Genomic DNA, 19,155 nt, shown 5'->3' on the forward strand with positions numbered 1-19,155 from the left:
GGCTTAAAATAAGTCTTTCGTCGTTTAAATCCAAGCTGGATTTATTCTAAAAACAAGTCTAAGAAAGATTTAAATGTAATCTAATAAGACTTAAAAAATAAATCCTATAGACTTGAAATTTAAGTCGAACATAGACTTAAATTTTTAAATCCTAGCTAAGACTTACTTTTAAGTCCTAAGGTTTTGTCTGTATTTACAGTCCGCTAGGACTTAAAGCAATAAATCCTTAGGACTTAAAAATAAATCCTAGAAATTAAGAGAGCATTACTTTGATTTCAAAGAGTGGAAGAATAATATTGAGGAAAAAATATAACTTCGATTCTGTCCTGTGGAACACAATATTTTATTTTCTTACCGAGTTTGTAAGTCGTTATCCAAACGCACATTTCTGTGAGTGATTACAGACCATAGAGATGTATACTAATAATATATCTCTATGTTACAGACCTATACTCTAAACCAGAGTTTTTCAGCGTATATACCATCTAGATCCAGACCGCGCACAAGCAGACGACGGATGTATGACGATGACAGTATAGCAAACATCAGCTTGCATTGATGATGCACGCATGATTTCGCATGCCGCATAGAGCAGTGCCAGTGGCACAAAAACAACTACACAACACGTGTGGTAGTAATAATGGTCATCGCAGAATGGTTCGCTATCTTATGCATTTTCAGTACATAGGTACAAGGTACTGGTAAGTTATTGATACATATTTTGAGAGAGTGAGTGTGTTTGTAGCTAAGATCAAGAAAACCAAACACAGATTCATTTTTCAGCTTAATTAGGCAACAGCATGAACATCGTGGTGACCGAGCTGATCATGAACAGCGCAGCGGAAAGTGCAGTACTGCAGCAGCTGCAGTGCATGTGCAGCGACTTCGGCAGTGTTTTATTGTGGTCCCACTCACTTACTTTTCTGATGGGGAACTCGTGTCTGGCACAGCGATGTAAAGACATTTGAATTGGTTAGAGTACTAAATATTACAAGAATACATAACTAATCAAGCTACCAGCTACTCGTTCTTTCGTTCTTTCTTAGAACTGTTAGATCCTGGAATGCCCTCCCTGACGATGTTGTGACGGCCTCTTCACTGTTCAGTTAATGCCTTTCGTCTCCTGCTGACGGAAGGCAGCAACACTAAACAGCTAGAATCGAGGCAGTTTTTACTTGCACCCTGTAAATTATTGGCACATGCACCTTACCCCTATGACACACACTATCACCAAGTTCTGCAAGAATCTTCAAGGTTGAAGGAAGCAGACTACTGACAAGAAGAAGAAGAAGATAGTCTAGTAGTACTAGTACTAATTATAGTAGGATAGGACGTATTCCGATCCGTGGACCGTGAATCAGTGCCGTGGATCTGGATGTAGTACAAAACTACAATGCAGGACCTTTCGGTGTATAGGCAGAGAGGGTGCACAGGAAGATGACTCTTGTCAATCTTTGCTGTGAATACTGTAGTCTGTACTTCCAGTGCTCGAAGTGATTACTGAACAGTGAGAGAAGTTAGTATACAAATAATGACTGCTATGAGGGGCACAGTTAAAATTATGGGCCCAAGGTGATGTGAAAACCGTAACTAGAGTTTCTATGCCCGAAGCGAAGCTGAGGGCATGGTTATGGTTTTCACATCACCGAGGGCCTACATAATTTTAACTGTACCCCGAATATCAAGCAGTCATTATTTGTTTTATATACCGAAAATATAGATTCCGAAATATAGATACCGAAAATATAGATTCTAGTCTCTTTTACAGCACTCGTAATCAATGCTGATCGACAGCGCGGCGGTCGTATCATTGCAATTGGTGCGTACATGAGTGATCATCTATGTGTACAGTGTACGCGGGGTTCGACTGTCTCCAAACCAGTCCGCTAGTCTCTTTTACAGCACGCGCATCGAATGCGCGGCGGTCGTATCATTAGTGCGTACATTATGAGCGATCTATGTGTACGGGGTCGCGACTGTCTCCAAACCGATTTACTAACTGTGCCCGGGCCCCGGTCACAGTAACTAAAAAACAGGGCACAGCTATTTTCATGACTCCCCTTTTAACCAATCAGATGAGAGGATTCTAGAAATGAGGTATATAATAGATTCTATGTGATGACGTTTACGACAAGAGATAGAAAGCCTTGTCCTTATTGTCCTTGATGACAGAATCTGGATGTTCTATTAATCGTTTATTCATGCATTCGTTGTAGACTTTATGCTAGACATATCATCATAATGCAGCCTTCTTCTGGTTCCAGTCTCCTGTAAGGAGCCAACCTTATTTTTACTTGCACGGGTTCAGCCACTTTTATTGTAAATATGTGGGTTATGATTATGGCACCTCTGCACCCTTGTTGACACACAGCAGGGATTGTTCATCCCGGTATAGCTTCAACGGAGCTGCAGTTTTGGGATTATTTCAACAAGTAACAAGTAGAGTCTGTCTAGTATGCAGAGTCGAGAGAGGTTAAAGGTAGGTTATAGGAATGTAATAGTAATTTGTTGTCTGACTTTTTTGCATTTCTTTTTTGCATAAAGGAATTGCCTCAATTGGTAAGGTAGGGAATAGAATGGAAATAAACAAGAGAATGAGAAAATGTTGAAATAGCAAAGAGTAGGACTATAACTAGAGATTCTCCTGGCCCACTCCCATCCCTCCCCCCCCCCCCCCCTTCCCATGAATTTTGGAGGTACAAAAAGCAAAGTTATGCAACATATTTGTTGAGTGAATTCCCTGAAATTAGTAAAAAAGTTTGGAATATCTGACAAGCAAGACTAGGGGCAGCTACGGCAGATCCAAGAATTCCGGAAAGGGGCATATCGCATGCACCCCTTTCATTTTTGTTTTTTTGTTTTTATTTGTTTTATTTAAAAGAAAATAAATAAAGGGGGGCATGTCCGGTGTGCCCCCTCCTGGATCTGCCACAGAAGACAATCATGACAATTGTTATATGACATCTCACAGTCGCTTTTGTTGAACACTGACAATACTATGGTCCTATCTCAATATCTCTTCCATGAAATATTTCAATTTAGATGTTGTGTGTTCTGTCATTTATAGCAGTAATCATTCCTTGTTACTTCAGTATTATGCAAGTTATTCATACAGTAAAGCACAGACGTTTTGAGTGAAATAATATTGGTTTTCAGTTGCAGGTTTGTTCAGAAATTTTTGACAACTTGTGAATTCTTGAATGTAATGCTGATTATGACTTGCACTGTATATTGCACATTTGTCAATTGTACCCTACTAATATGATTATAAACAATGTAAGTCTTTCTTCAACTATTATGTACTATTTACTCTGTAAATAGTATCATTTTCTATTTTTTCCCTTTGCTTCAGTGGTGTGGTGAGATCTAGTGAGCCTATTACCAAGTGCAATAGGAAACAGGGTGTCCAAGATGTATTGGAGGTAAGATGTCAGACACTTTTCTTTGTTACACTCTATCAGAGGATTGAAAACTTATTTCATAAACCAGAAAACTGAGATTGATATTGTTATCTTTGTAGATATTTCCTAATTTGACCAGATTGTAGAGTTACATGTTTGCTAATGCAAAACATAATGCCATTGTACACATTGGAATATAAATTACACATCTCATTACCTAAAAGAGCCAAAGCAGCCAATGAATTTTTATGAGTGCTTCCATATCTTAATTAACCAATGCATATTTAGACCCAGAATTATCATTGCAACTTTATGCCAACTTGAGATGTACTGACTTTTCCATTTTGATCATTGTCTCTCTACATACACTGGAACCTCATTATATAGAGGTGGATATAACAAAACCCTCTTATAATAGAGTGATTTTGAGGGTTGCAACTGTTACTCTATACAGTATGTCCCAAAAAAAAATTACAATCAAATTTTCACATTGATAACACCCAATATGATTAAACTGTCTAAATGCTACTTCAGGGTCTTGAAATATAACGTCTTAGCTCTATTTTGCAGAAAACCACATTCAATTTGGTTAAGAGGTCACAGAGAAATGTGGAATGTTGTAAAGCATGTTATGAGTCTGATTCTTCCAAGTTTAGCACTTTGATGCTTTTGTGTGTGAATACAATAGACAGAACTTGGAGGGAAGAGATTCCTGACATCCTCTACAAAATTCCTCATTTCTCTTTGACCACTGAAGCAAATCAAATGGGGTTTTCTGTAAGATGTGGGCAATGAGTTATAGTTTCCTACTCTGAATTTGTATTTGGATTTATTCACTATTTTTAAAGATATCATTGCGGAGGGTCCCGGTGTAATTTTTTTTTTTTTTTTTTGGACATACGGTATATTTCTCTGTTTTTGTACACAGATATAGTGAGAAATCTGATATAGCAATGTAATTGTCATGGTTTTTAGGTCTCCCATATAATGATGTTTCTGTGTACATTTATTGTGTCTGCCATGAAGAAAGCCTTCGACAAGCTTAGACCTGCTGAGCCGGTGAGGCTGCACGTTTCCAGTCGAACCGATGCTGGCGTACACGCCTTCTGCAACACAGCCCACTTCGACCTGGAGTTGAGAAGGAGGAGTACAAATCAGCCACGGGAAATCCCGGCTGAAAACATCACAGCTGCCATCAATCATCAAGTACAAGATGAAGATATCAGGTATGTCTGTTTCTACTGGCTTAGTGCAGATGTTTGATAATATAATGTCTTCTTCTCTTCTGTTATTGATGATCTAAGACTTTCTTCTCAGACATGGAACATGCACAAAACCGCCTGGAAAAAAATCCTTTACATGCTCCTGATCATTACCGGGAGTTATCCCTAAAACTTGCAAGCTGTAGAGAGCATCTTACAGTGTTCAGTGTAGAGAAAGATGTGTAAGTAAGAGTAATACTATGTTTTTTTCTGTTAAATTTCCTCAGAAACATTTATAGGTCTAGACATTTACGAAATGTGTTATTTGTTCTTAGTATTGAATTGGGTATGGGGGTTTCTACCGGTATAGTGGAGATGTTTGATAATATGATGTCTTCTTCTCTTCAGTTATTGATGATCAGACTCTCTTCTCAGACATGGAACATGCACAAAACCACCTGGAAAAAAAAATCCTTTTCATTCTCCTGAGCCTACAATGCTTAGTTATCCCTAAAACTTACAAGCTGTAGAGAGCATCTTACAGTGTTCAGTCTTGAGAAAGATGTGCAAGTAGGAGTAATACTGTGGTTTTTCCTGTTTAATTTTTTCAGAAACATTTATAGGTAGACATAATGGTTAGAAATGTGTTATTTGTTCTTGGTATTGAATTGGGTAATGGAATCTGTGTAGCCACCTATCCTAGGTGCATTGCATGTTCTTTCATCAGCAGTTTGAAATCTAAAAAGCAGACAAGCAAAAATGTAGTCTGTAGAAACCTAGACAGGGTAAAAATGTGGGATTGTAATCATTTGGCCAGCATTGTATCAAATACTTTTTTTGTCCCCGCCGAACGAGTTCGAGCAGGGGACTATGAAACGGGCTCCGTACGTGTGTGTGTCCGTGTGTCCGTCCGTCCGTCCGTCCGTCCGTGCGTCCGTGTGTGCGTCCGTGTGTGATCAAAATCTTCAATTTGCTACTTCTCTGTCATTTATGAGCCAATTTTGATTCTGTTTGCTTTATATGATAGCACTACATGGGAGCTTTGAAACTTCTTCACAGAATTTCAGTTGTGACCTTTGACCTTGACCTTTTACCTATATTTTACATTTTGCTACAAAATGCTACTCCTTTGCCATTTCTAACCAGATTTCGATTCTGTTTGTTTTATGTGATGGCACTAGGTGAGGGCTTCAAAACTTCTTCACAGAATTTTGACCTTTGACTTCTTTGACCTTTGACCTTGATTTTTTACCTATATTGTACATTTTGCTACAAAATGCTACTCCTTCGCCATTTCTAACCCGATTTCGATTCTGTTTGCTTTATGTGATGGCACTAGGTGAGGGCTTCAAAACTTCTTCACAGAATTTTGACCTTTGACTTCTTTGACCTTTGACCTTGATTTTTGACCTATATTGTACATTGGCTACAATATGCTACTCCTTTGCCATTTCTAACCCGATTTCGATTCCGTTTGCTTTATGTGATGGCACTAGGTGACGGCTTCAAAACTTCTACACAGAATGTTGACCTTTGACCTTTGACCTTCATTTTTGACCTATATTGTACTTTGGTTACAAAATGCTACTCCTTCGCCATTTCTAACCCGATTTCGATTCCGTTTGCTTTATGTGATGGCACTAGGTGAGGGCTTCAAAACTTCTACACAGAATTTTGACCTTTGACTTCTTTGACCTTTGACCTTGATTTTTACCTATATTGTACATTGGCTACAAAATGCTACTCCTTTGCCATTTCTAACACGATTTTGATTCTCTTTGCTTTATGTGATGGCACTAGGTGAGGGCTTCAAAACTTCTTCACAGAATTTTGACCTTTGACTTCTTTGACCTTTGACCTTGATTGTTGACCTGCATTGCACATTTTGCTACAAAATGCTACTTTTGACGGGGACATATATTACGCACCGCGTAATTTCTACTTTTCCTTGTTTTTCCTTCATGGATTTGAGTATCAAGATGTTCCAGGCACCTGCCTTCCAAAATTGGAACTGAAAGGATTCAATGGCATTAGCTCTCAGAGCTTACGTGATCAAACATCATGAAGGTTCCCAGATCATACATGCAAGTGAGATGATTTTTAGACAGACCATGGTCATGCAATGACGCTAGAAGTCAATGGGATTCTACAAATCCACATTACAAATCCAGGTGGCTGTTTTATGAAGAGTTAAAATTGATTATAAAGTTGATTTCTGTCATAAGTCTATGGCAGCCTGTGTGTTAGGGAAATTTAAAATCGATTATATCATTTGATAAAACAGGGCCCGCATAATTCTTAGAAATTTGATGTGCAGTCAAACCAGTCTAAGTGGCCACATAATGTATCAAGGAAAGGTATAATCATTACCCAAAACCTACATAAAGTGTGATCTTCATCCATCCTTTGTGGTGTCCTCACTTGTCTCGTCACCACCATGAAGGGTCATCAAGATCACCAAGGTCCCAGACAACTTTCACTCCCAGCACCGTGCAGTCGGGAGGTCGTATCTCTACAGAATCGCCGCCGGCTGCCACAAGTTTGATCTCCCCATCTTTGAGAGGGAGAGATGCTGGGCTATAAGAGAAAGGTATAAAAAGCCACCTAGTCTAGAACCTATGTATACATAGATTTTGTAAATGCATGCACTCTTGTCTGATTCATCGCTTTTGTGGAATGCCATCTAGGGTTTCATCTCTACTTTTTGTCCAATTCCTGTTTTTTATCAGTGGGGGGGGGGGGGGGGGGAATTGAAGGGAGGAAAATGGTGATTTGTAACACCAAAGTTTGTGGGGGAAAAAAAAACAAACTTATAAAGTGCCTTTGTCTCTTAGCTTTTAAATTAGCATACATTGATTCACCTGAATTCTCACAGGTGAGTTGGTCAAGAAATATAGGTTGCTCTTTGTGTAAGAGAAATGCACATCTTATATTATCCACATTTCTTCTTTTTGTCAGAAAATTTACAGATGTTTTTCGCATGATTAACCTTTGTCCCTCAGCTGTAAGGATGGAATTCATTGATATACCTTGAGTTATGGTAGTAGATCTGCATTTCCTCACCATTAATCAAGAAATGGAGGAAGCTGTTTGTGTAACAGATATATACAGTATGTATATATCTCTATATCTGTATATATATACTCTGTATGTCTTATTTTGTGATAAACTTTGTTAGCAATACTTACCTTTCTTTGCTTGGATCATGGTTTTAAGTCTTGATACCACAGCAATGGTGCAAGCATCAGAAAACTTCCTAGGCACCCATGACTTCAGTGCCTTCCGCAACGCCAGTCCTGACGGCGACCTGAAGTCCCCCATCAAGACCATGGACCGTATCGAGTTCAGGCGGGACCTGGGCTTCTTGGACCACCACTGCCCGGAGCTGGACGGTGTGGAATTCTGGGAAGTCAGCTTCTACAGCAAGTCCTTCCTGTACAGACAGGTGAATTCAGCACATCCAATACACACAATTGCCTTCCTTCCCAGCCAAGGACCCGATACTTGTAGATAGCTCCCACAGCGAACTTGCCAGTATGTGTTTATTGTGGTTATTCTTTAATATCCCTTTTACTGCAGCTGCTCCAATACATCTGCTTCGGACTAGTTTGGAGCATAGATGGTCCCATTACTAGTGTACTCATTATACGTGGTGTGATCTCGCAGAGAGCAAAATATTATCAAATTGTTGTGATGTAATTGAATTAATGTCCAACACTTCTTTGACAAGGGTGTAAGAAATAAACCATCGTGAGGCACAGCATCACTCAAAATTATTATGCAGTATTAACCCGTTGAGGACGAGCCTGAGTATACCCGGGCAGGTGTCTATGGAAAATGCGTATTGTAGCAAAATCAGTCCGTCCTCAAGGATTTAAAGTGGCTGGTCTGCAGATAGTACTGTTCTGAACATGGTTGTTAAAATAATCTCACGACAGGTGATTATTCTGTAGATTCACTCCAGAGACGCAACATCTTACAGAAGTTGTTATTCCTTGAGGGCTGTTGACTAATGAATGTGAATATGGATATTAAAGATATTGTTTATGAAAAAAGCTGAAAGCCTGGATGGTAGACGAATTGTAAATAACATTGGTTTTTATATTGAGAGTAGCAGTACTGTGATGCACCACAAACAATCATGATTGATCGACTAACATCAGAAAATGAAGATTTGAAGAATGCCAACAGCTGGGATGAAATGTTCCACAGGTTTTATCAATATCCTATCATTTGCTGCAATTTATTGATGCACTGTATTTGTTTAAACAATTTTTACCTCTGCCAAGGGAGGAGGTTATGTTTTCATTACTGGTGGTTTGTCTGTCCGTGTGCAAAATAACTCAAAAAGTAGTGAACGGATTTGGCTGAAACTTGAAGAAAAAATTGAGAATGACTCAGGGATCAGATGATTAAATTTTGGTATTGATCAGGAATTTTTGTGGATTTCAAGAAGGATTTTCAATATTTTGGCAGGTAGGGTCACTGAACTTGGGAGTTCAAGCTGTGCATTTTTGAGGTTTCCATGCATGCACTAAACTTCTTGCTCTTGTTTCTGCTAGGGTGAGGTGTGCTGCGCAGCTGGAAGTTGATGACGTAACAAAAGGCTTCTGTATTGGGAAATCGGGCTACTATCATCATGCATACGTATGGGTGGAAATCACTGTACTCTATGGAAGAACAATATTGGTGGTGGAAATGAGCTGCTTGGCGGAGGTCTGAGCTCTCAGAGTGCTTCTCTAGTATTTTAATATCCTCAGTGCATCTCACTTTAGAACGAGTTAAATGATTGGTTCTCTCATGTCTTTAGCTGTGGGGAGTAATTCAGATCAATAAAGAGAGAAGCAGAGAGGAAAAGAGAGAGAGCTGGAGTTTTCATCTTGTATCTTATGTGAGATCAACGAGATTATTGGAATTTGTTAATTTCTTTTGACTTACAGATTCGAAGAATGATGGGCACCCTCGTCGCTGTGGGACTGGGTCGTCTGGCGCCCTCTGACATCACAAGAATTCTCCAGTCACGCAATAATGGCACCATGCACGGAGCAATCATGGCTCCTCCGTGTGGATTGTACCTCAAAGAAGTCGTTTATAATGAAAATGGTAGGTGATGATAATTTCTTTTGCCATGATTCCAATTCTTTGCTGAGAAAAAAATTGTATTTCAAACCGACAGGGACATTTCGTCCCAGAGCAAGTTATGTTATCCAATGTGAATTCCAAAGTTTATGCTAGAGACTGTTTTGTAAACTATGGAAATGGATTCTTAAAAACTTGCTGTGGCATCAATGGTGTAAAGCACTACTACCCAGTAATGTGTGCTTACTATATTTCTGGCATTACATTTGTTTTGATGTAGTACATATATTTGCCATACATGAGTGAGTGTAATTAAGGAGAAATATATTTGTGTGGGTAGGTGAATATAATTATTACACATTGAATTCTTGACTCCTGATGATCTATTATTTTGTATTCTGGTACACTCCAGCACTTATTCCTTCTTTAGTCATGACTATCTCCTTGTTCTTCATTCATTTTCTCTCCCCCCCCCCCCCCAATATTCTTTATTCTTTTCCTCTTTCTCTTTTTTTTTTTCTGTTCATGATGATAATGTATCCTCATGTCTCTATCATTTGTGTGATGCAAGGATGATGACATGATTCCTACGAGTGCTGTTGACAATTGCAGATATTTTGGTTCATATCAATCATTTCCTCCTTCATTTGGTCATCTAATTTGCTCCTCCTTCCCCCCCCCCCCAACCCAGTATTTTGTATGCTTACACAAATGAATCACCAGTCACGCAACTTTTTTGTTTTCCATCTCAGAGTTTGTTACCCACGAACCCCAGTCACCAGAGACTGATGGGGATGATTCTGCCGTTACCTGAACTCATCTGTTACTGTGAGAGGTGACTGAGAATGCTACCCATCCGGCAATGCTCAGGTCTGTGCCTTACGGGTTCCTAAAGCAAGATTGCCCAGTGTGATTGTTGAAATCGGGCATTGAGCAGAGCAAGAGGCAAGGTTCTTCTTTGAAGTGTATCATTTATAGAATTTCTCCTTTTCTGCAACAATTGTGACAGTCAATTGAGAATGCTATCCATCCAGCAAGGATCAGCTCTGTGCCTTACGGGTTCCTAAAGCAAGATTGCCCAGTGTGATTGTTGAAATCGGGCAGGGAGCAGAGCAAGAGGCAAGATTCATTCTGAAGTATATCAGTTGTATTTAGAATTCGCCTTTTTCTGCAACAATTGTGACAGTTGACTGAGAATACTATCCGTCTGGCAAGGTTCGGCTCTGTACCCATTGGGTCCCTGAAGCAAGATTGTCAATTTTGACTGTTATGATCAAGCGAGGAGCAAAGAAAGAAGCATGGAAGTGCCCTCTGTTATCATTTAATCCCCCACCTGTCTTTGTCTTCCAACCATGACAAGAGATTTGTTCCAGTGTCTGTAACGTATGTGTGAGTTTTAACTTTGCTGTTGTGATCTTATCCCTGAAATCAGAGGGGTTTGGTACGGTGAAACTACAACTAAGACATGCTTTAATTAGACTGGAGGTAATCACTCTTTGGCAATTTTCAAATCAACTATAAATGCATACATCTATTTTCAATAAATCTCGGCATCTTAAAAGGAATATATGATAAACAAAAGTTTGTATTTTGGAGTGTATTTTATTGTTTTTGTTTCCTTCTGTGTGTGTATGGGTGTAGGTGCTAGTGAAGTCTATAGTGACTCAACTGAAATGGCTGGTATTCAGTAGGAACAGCCGGGATAGTGAGGTGGCTCTTGTCAGTAACGCGTCTGCCTTGCAATCTTATGGCTTGGGTGCTAGTCCTATTGAGTCTAGCTGAGCAATGTTTTGTGTAATCATGCCATCCCCTCTAGTAGGAGGCAAAAACAGTCTCTCCCCTGTGATAAGGTAGATGGTCCTCAACAGGTTAATGGATGTCCTATGAGTGAGGGAAGCACAATCCACACACATAAAGAATTCCACCTTTACTGTGAAAGTGGATACTTTTGCATTTTTTATGCCTCCGCCAACGAAGTGGCCGGAGGCATTATGTTTTCGGGTCCGTCCGTCCGTCCGTCCGTCCGTATGTCCGTCCCGTTTTGTTTTTGTCGATATCTCAAGAACCGTGTGGTGGTTTTACATCAAACTTGGTATGAGGGTATATCCTGGGGGGATAATACTTTGTTTGGATTTTAGGGTCACGGGGTCAAAGGTCAAAGGTCACAGGTTATTTTGTGAAAAAAAGGTTGAAAATTCATGTTTTTCTCCATATCTCGCAAATGGTTCAAGGTATCTTCATGGAACTTAGTATATATGCTTGTTCCAATGGGCAGTGATTATCTAGGGAAGTTGGGGGTCATGGTTCAAAGGTCAGGGGGTCAAAGGTCAAGGTCAACTCCTCAAAATATCACTACTTTCCTTATATTTATGCAATGCCTGAAGGTTTTTTTTTTTTTTTTAACTTGATGTATACATGTATTACCCAATATATTTTCTGTGGGAAGTTTCTTGCCAAAAGGTCAAAGGTCAAAGGTCAAGTGAAAGTGCTGAATTGCACTTTTTCCTCCATATCTCAAAAGTAACTCAAGGTATCATCATGAAACTTACATATTTATGCATTTTCAAGCTAACAGTGATTCTCTTTGGAACTGTGAGGTCAAAGGTCAAAGGCCAGGTTTAAATAATGCTATTTTCCCATTTGATAGTTATACTGAAATTATACTTTTTCTCAATACCTTGAAAATTACTCAATGCATAAACTTATAAAAGGGTTAAAAGTCAAGTAAAAATCATCAGTTCCCCAAATACCTGCACTCTGACATTTTAATCATTCATCCAATTGAACCTAGTTCTAGGAAAGTGAACATTCAGCACATTTATGTCAAACCTGTCATTTTAATATTTTGCCAATTGTGTGAAACTGTCATTACACATTGTCAAGACATTGTACTATAGACCTATTAGGAGAACCATGCATTATGGCGGAGGCATATCAGTCTCCGTAGCGATATATCTAGTTTTTTCTGCATACTTTTTTATGCTCTGGTGGGTGAGATTAGTTTCACATGTTTTTGATTCCGCAGAATCAAGACATTAACTTCTGGAACATGAGCAAGCAGAAATATTGGCATGCTTTATTTTGGGTACGATTTTCTGGTTGCGCTAAATGAGCTAAAATTTGAACTCTGCGAAAATTCCACTTTTACAGTACTTCCTTGCAGCGAGCAGGATGCTAGCCTGATGAAGTGGTTCTCCCCACATACCCACTCTAGAAAACAGGCGAATGATGCCAAGCCCTCAAAGTTCATTCCAGACAATTTGCAGTACATGGATTTGATTTGATGAATGGTGTGAAAGCTACACATTGTGCCATGTAAAAAAGAGGAAGATTACACACAGAACATAATTCCAGGTTTTCAGATTGGTGAAAACAGACGTTGAATAAACCGATATGAGTGAGTGATACAGTTGTATTTATTAAATGCAACAAAGTGCTTACATATTGTAGTTCAGACACAGCATTGTTTGACAAACTGTGTTGCAATACATGGACATGTATTACATATTTTGTTGTCAATGATTACTGGTGTAATTAATTCAGGACAAAGTTGTAGTGCATGCAAGCTAGGGAAAACAACACAGTGGTCCCTGTCCAATCGCCACAGACTGAGAAAAATCACTGTCAGATCAGTAATTTTTGGGGGGGAATTGCCAAATTTACTGGTCTGGCATGACTGGTAAAAGAAAAATAATAACATTGTATGTACACAGACACATTATAATCATAAAAAACAATGGAATTATAGAACTGAGAGTTGTATAAAATATTGAGGAAGAGTTTGTAAGTTCTCTGGCTGTCATTAGTGTGCACATATACTTGTACATGTAATATTTCTTTTTAAAAGGGCATTCCAGATGATTTTTATAATTCCACATTACACATTACATAAATTGACAGCCCCAATGTATAGATTTGTGAAATTTATTGTGGTTATGAGCACAGAAACCAATAATCTGAAAAACCTTTACTATACAAATTACACTGAACAATGTTGATGACATAAGAGGCTCACATATTTAAAAAATGCCTGCTTAACAAGTTCACCTGTGTAGAATCTACGCATGCGTTCTTCTTTTGTTTTGCTTCCGTGAGCACCAACTCATGCATTCTTTAATGGTGAGGCTGCTGTGTCATCATCCTTGTTCATTGCAATTCATTATAAATTTTGAAAACATTCATATTCCTCACTCCAATCACTATAAATTCTGAAACTCTGTATTCAGTACAACTGATTCACACTTGTTCAAATATAAAAGTCTGAAAATCATCCTGACATCTCCTTTGATAATCTTCTCACTCTAAATTCCGGGATTTATTACTAGATATACAGGTACATGTATCTATTTTGTAATAAATACTTCACGTGTAACAGTCTAGCATGATTTACACAATAAGATTAAAGAAAATCATTTTAGACAAAGTTTGTTAGATTCTTGGTTAATAGATGTACATCAAGTAGGCCTACTTTCATTATCACTGCTTTAAGGTCATGTTAATCATGAACAAATACCAGTGTCTGAATGATGCATGGTTACAGGCCAACATTTTGTTCTGTGCACTGTTGTTTTCATATACAGTAGGACCCTATCATGAAGAGGTCACATATAACAATTAAAAACTCAGTCATAACAAAAATCATTTTGCTAACCCAAATTCTGTATATTTCTTTTTTTTTAATTCTAATATAACTAGAATAGTTTCCAGGGTCCCAAGGTTTGTTAAAATGAGGTTTCTTTATATACAAGTACATGTGCATGTACATTCACGCACAGATGCACTAACACACCATGCAAATCTTTGATAGCATTAAAGAAGAAATCCACGTAAAAACTTCATGAATAAAAAAAAAAAGAATCATGAAAAACAGGGCCAGAATGATTAGAATCGGATAAGGAATAAGGAAGTTATGACATTTTGAAATATCTAAATTTTTTGGAAAACACTTTTCGACCATTCTTGTTTCTCGACAGTAGTCAAATTAGCAAGTTGATGATGTCATGTTCTCACGATTACTTATTCATTTCATAGAAAAAAGAACACTCATATTTCAGCTGTATAAGTATAAAACTTACCTTAAAATCGCCTAGAATAAAAAAGAACAAATGTTACCCCTGATATATTTTGGTATGGGAATATGCTTTTACACATGTACGCCTGTATGTGTATTAGCTAGTTATTTTTCTGAATTTCATATATAACATGCATGAAAAATTGTGAGGACATGACACTATCAACTCACTCATTTGAATACTAGTATATATAAGGACTGGCCAAGAAACAGGGGCGGATCCAGGGAGGACCGCAACCGGCGCACGCCCCCCCCCCCCCTTTATTTTTTGTTGAAACAAAAGAAATAAAAGAAAAAAATGGGGGGAGGGGTGCGTGCGCCCCCCTTTAATTTTGTGAACGCGCCCCCTCTTTACAGAATTCCTGGATCCGCCCCTGAAGAAATTTTTTTTTTTTTTTTAATGAAATTTCAAAATGGCATATCTTCTGTATTTCTTATCCGTTTTTATTCATTTTTTGAACGTTCTGTAGTGATTTTTTTCTCTTTCTTCTAGAGTTAATTTATTTTGGGGTGGATATCCTCTTTAATGAACAATGAGGGCAGTAGGAGATTCAATGGCACACATTGAATGCCTCATGATTGGTGCAGGCAACTGTCCAATCAGGCTCCAGGTTCGGTCTCTCACGTCGAAGTACTGCACATCCGGGTATCTCTTGCCCTTCTTCCCGTTGAATCCGCCAACGACGTAGATCATGTCTCCGTGGGTGACGGCTCCAGCGAAGCACACTGGACGGGGCATGCTCTCGACGGTCCGCCACCTGTCCGTGGTCAGGTCGTAGCTTTCGACGGAGTCGCAGTCGATGCGGCGGCTGGAAGCATCGCGCGTGTTTCCGCCAAAGACGTAGAGCTGTCCGTCGACCGCACACATCATATGGAACGCCCTCTTTGCAGACATACAGGACATGTGCACCCACTTGTCGCTCTGAGGGTGATAACACTGGAGCGCGTTTGTAAAATGCCGTCCGGCAACAACGCCGCCACTAACGTAAATCTTACCATCCAACGTGACACTGGCATGCCCAAAGAGACCGGTGTACATGTGGCTGACGTAGGTCCAGGACTTGGTCGCGGGGTCATAGTATTCCACGCTGGCGAGCGAGCCATGGGCGTTCTTCCCACCGACCGCATAGATCCGGTTTTCCAGCGTGTTGAGAGTGAATACGGCCCGACGCTTCTGCATAGGACAGAGCTGGGTCCACGTCCCGGTTTGAGGGTCGAAGTCGTGACACGTTCCAATGCTGTCTGCAGCTTTGTTATGAGCAGAATGCTGACCCCCTGTATGAAAATAGGCAAGACGAGAGGAGAGTGTGAAGTGCCTAAAACATCCCTTTAAATGTAGTTGTTAAGCGACAGTTAAATCTTTCAGAAAATTGCCACAAATGCTGAATAGGCCTATAAAAAGGTGTCTTGTTACAAAGTAAACAACACTGCAATAGTGTGTTGTGTATTACTGGATGCAATTTCAAAATTGGCTAAATCATCGTCTTGATATCATCAAAATTAGCTAAATCATCGTCTTGATAAATGAATGATTAGAGTTCCTCATGAATTTCTATAAATCGCTAATTATTTGATACCCTTGTAATTTAACTGTCAAGCTGCATGTACAGTTATTGTTTAACTCTCAAAGTGCAGATGCAGTGGTTTTTATTTCCCAAGACAGCCCTGAAATAGAAAGGTAATAGCAACAGTGATAAGTAACTGTGTTATTTCTAACTGCATGACTCGTTTGCATACTATCCAGACATTATTTTAGATCATAAATTCAAATATTTTTAGAACATTAACATCTCATGTAAGAAAGGAAAATCTTGTCACAAACGAATCGCGAGAAGACTTAGTGATATGTGGAAATAATTGATACGCATTATGGTTGATAGATGTGACATTAATGTGTTCCATTTCTCAATTCCTTTTTATAATCAGTTATATAAAGATGACATCAACCAATATCTTCAAATTGGGGTGGTGATTATCACATCTTGGAGCTTTTTGTACAAATACAAAAATGTACTTGGAAAAGAAGATGGGAACAGGAGAGAAAATTATCTACGCACCTGCAACATAGACAATCCCGTTGAGCACAGTGCTGGCGTGATCCAGTCTTTTAATGGGCATTGGTGCTCCCTCCTCCCACTGCCCAGTTGACATCTTGAATGTGAACATCCTGTCGCTAGGTGCGCCAGCTGAATTGTCCCCACCTAGCAACGCGAACATGGCATCCCCGGGAGCTCGGGTCATGTGGGAGGGTCGAATGCAGTCCTGCGTCCGCGCGGCGATGCAAGAGAGGATCGTCTGCTTGAGCGCGGCGTCGTCGGGGTCGGCGAGACGACATTCGATGGCGGAGATTTCGCATTGGATGTCGGTCGGCCGGATGTCGTGGAAACGAACCACGGAGAGGAGAGTTTCCGCGTGTCTCATGCGGGCCTCGCGGTCGTGCTCGACCCAGGCGATCAGTGCGCGGAGCAACTCCAGAGCCGGACCGGAGAATTCCTCGTGCTGCCGCACCGCCAACAAGTCTTCGGCGGTCATGCTCAAATACCCATCGCCTCCTCGGGCGAGCAAAACGAAGTTCTCTGCTACGTATCGCTCGATGATGCTCTTGATTTCGTCCGAGTTCACGTTCCTGCTGATTTGCAAGGCGTCTAAACATGTTTCGGGTTTGAGCAAACTCTTCGTCTGGTCCGTGCAATACTGCTTCAAGTCGGGCATCTCCAGGTAATCGGCCGCACGGAAGACGTCCGCTATCTGTTCCATGGTGCACTCACCTCCCAGGTCCGACGTGTACATGAATGAAGTCACGGCCCGCAGCGCTCCGATCGATACACCTTCCAGGACGATTTCGGGCTTGGTCACCGGCGATTTTGCCCTCGATGCGATCTTGAGGAGCTGTTCGCGAAGATACTTGCTGTTCGCCGCGAGGATGGTGCGATGGGCTTCGAGCTTGGTGCCATTAGCAACGACTGTGACGTCACAGAGGAGCCCCTGGTTGCGAAAAGTGTTTAACTCCTTCAGCACCCGCCCTCCGTGGATAGAACTGAGCGAGCTCGTGAGTCGAGTGTAGGATTTGTTGGCGGGCTTCAGGGGCGATCGTCTGCCGAGCGAGGAAGTCAGGTTTAGCTGCATGGGATTCTTCCTTGGCGATAGCTCTTTGCGAGGTGAAAGGTCATTCAAGAACGCTTCCGGTTCCGGAAATGGATCCTTCGAAATCAAGGTCAAAACGAGAAATATTATGAAACATATAGATGATAATACAGACGTTATGTGGTATACATGTACTTCTGTTTTCAATGATTTTAACATCTTTCACTAAACGATCATGGTATCACTCTTCTGTGAAAGGCAACAGTGTTTCTGCCGATGTCACATACATGTATATGAACTCCTTACTATTTATTGTGCGGACACTATTAACATGATTGAACGCTCTTATAAACAAAGATATTGAACCAAACACGCAGCAAAACTTCCACCACCCCTCCCCCCCCCCCCCCCAAAAAAAAAAAAAGAAGTACAAATCACACCTTATATCAAATCAGCGTAAGTATGCCGGTACATGCATGTACAGTGTAGTTTTACACAAATTTGTACAGGCACTACAAATGCCTACATGTACATTATTATACATGATGGTATATAATCCTACCGAGGGAGGAGTAACTTTCTAGGAGGAACCAGCTACATTGTATAATTATACAATCCGTATATTCTTCAATGAAATGGTTGATTACAACTATTCAGCGTTTGTTTTCTGATGCGGTGACCGAAGTACTACTGAACTAAAAGACAAACAAACATACAAACAGTGGATGCATGTATCTTGCTGCATGGATGCCGTGTAGGCCTACTACAAAAAGTAATACCATTAATACAAACCCAACTTTGAGGGGACATAATGTATTGTAATTTCCGTCCAGCTGTTCTCAGAATAATGCCAGATACATGTATTACCTATCTGGTAGTGGTACAATCTGTACCTCGACTTTGGCCATGCGTCATGCCCCTCTTTTTCCGACGTCGAAGCTGATGCAGCTTTTGTAACTGTCTCCCTTGGAAGTCTTTTCCTTCATCCCATAAATCTTAAGTCATTATACCTTGATCTTTGCTGAACAAGACAGTGTGTGGAAGTTACATATCTCCTTCACGAATTTCAAAAATCCGAATCCCCCATCTTCAAAATCTTCCTATGTAGAAGCTTTTCCGTTACGCCAGATAGAAATAGCATCACTGCGATAACTAAAAAAATATACCGTATGATTAACCGTCTTGTTTAAGACGTACTCGAATCGTTTTGTATGATGCGAGTCAAGTGGAAGAATAAACGATTGGTGAAGAACGATGATAAAGAACCTCTACATATTATCATAAAATTATACACAGTCATGTACACGTATGTATACAC

The 19,155-nt window shown here is 40.0% G+C and overlaps 2 protein-coding genes across 2 annotated transcripts; one reads left to right on the plus strand and one right to left on the minus strand.

The window, feature by feature from the left end:
* Positions 1–654: 654 nt before the first annotated feature.
* Positions 655–10,496, plus strand: LOC139744511 (tRNA pseudouridine synthase-like 1). The gene is made up of 7 exons (XM_071654947.1): positions 655–701; positions 3,353–3,422; positions 4,428–4,627; positions 7,047–7,193; positions 7,820–8,048; positions 9,544–9,706; positions 10,435–10,496. Exons 1-7 carry the CDS (start codon positions 655–657, stop codon positions 10,494–10,496), a joined length of 918 nt encoding a protein of 305 aa, XP_071511048.1.
* Positions 10,497–15,276: 4,780 nt separating this feature from the next.
* LOC139744480 (kelch-like protein 26) lies at positions 15,277–18,745 on the minus strand. Its single transcript, XM_071654914.1, has 3 exons — positions 18,731–18,745; positions 16,811–17,954; positions 15,277–16,028 (listed from the first exon to the last, which is right to left on the minus strand). Exons 1-3 carry the CDS (start codon positions 18,743–18,745, stop codon positions 15,277–15,279), a joined length of 1,911 nt encoding a protein of 636 aa, XP_071511015.1.
* Between the last annotated feature and the right edge of the window lie 410 nt (positions 18,746–19,155).

Source organism: Diadema antillarum, unplaced genomic scaffold (assembly GCF_040938485.1).
Source record: "Diadema antillarum isolate AM-2024a unplaced genomic scaffold, OU_Dant_1.0 seq00001184_RagTag, whole genome shotgun sequence".
In the NCBI taxonomy this organism is placed as follows: domain Eukaryota; kingdom Metazoa; phylum Echinodermata; class Echinoidea; order Diadematoida; family Diadematidae; genus Diadema; species Diadema antillarum.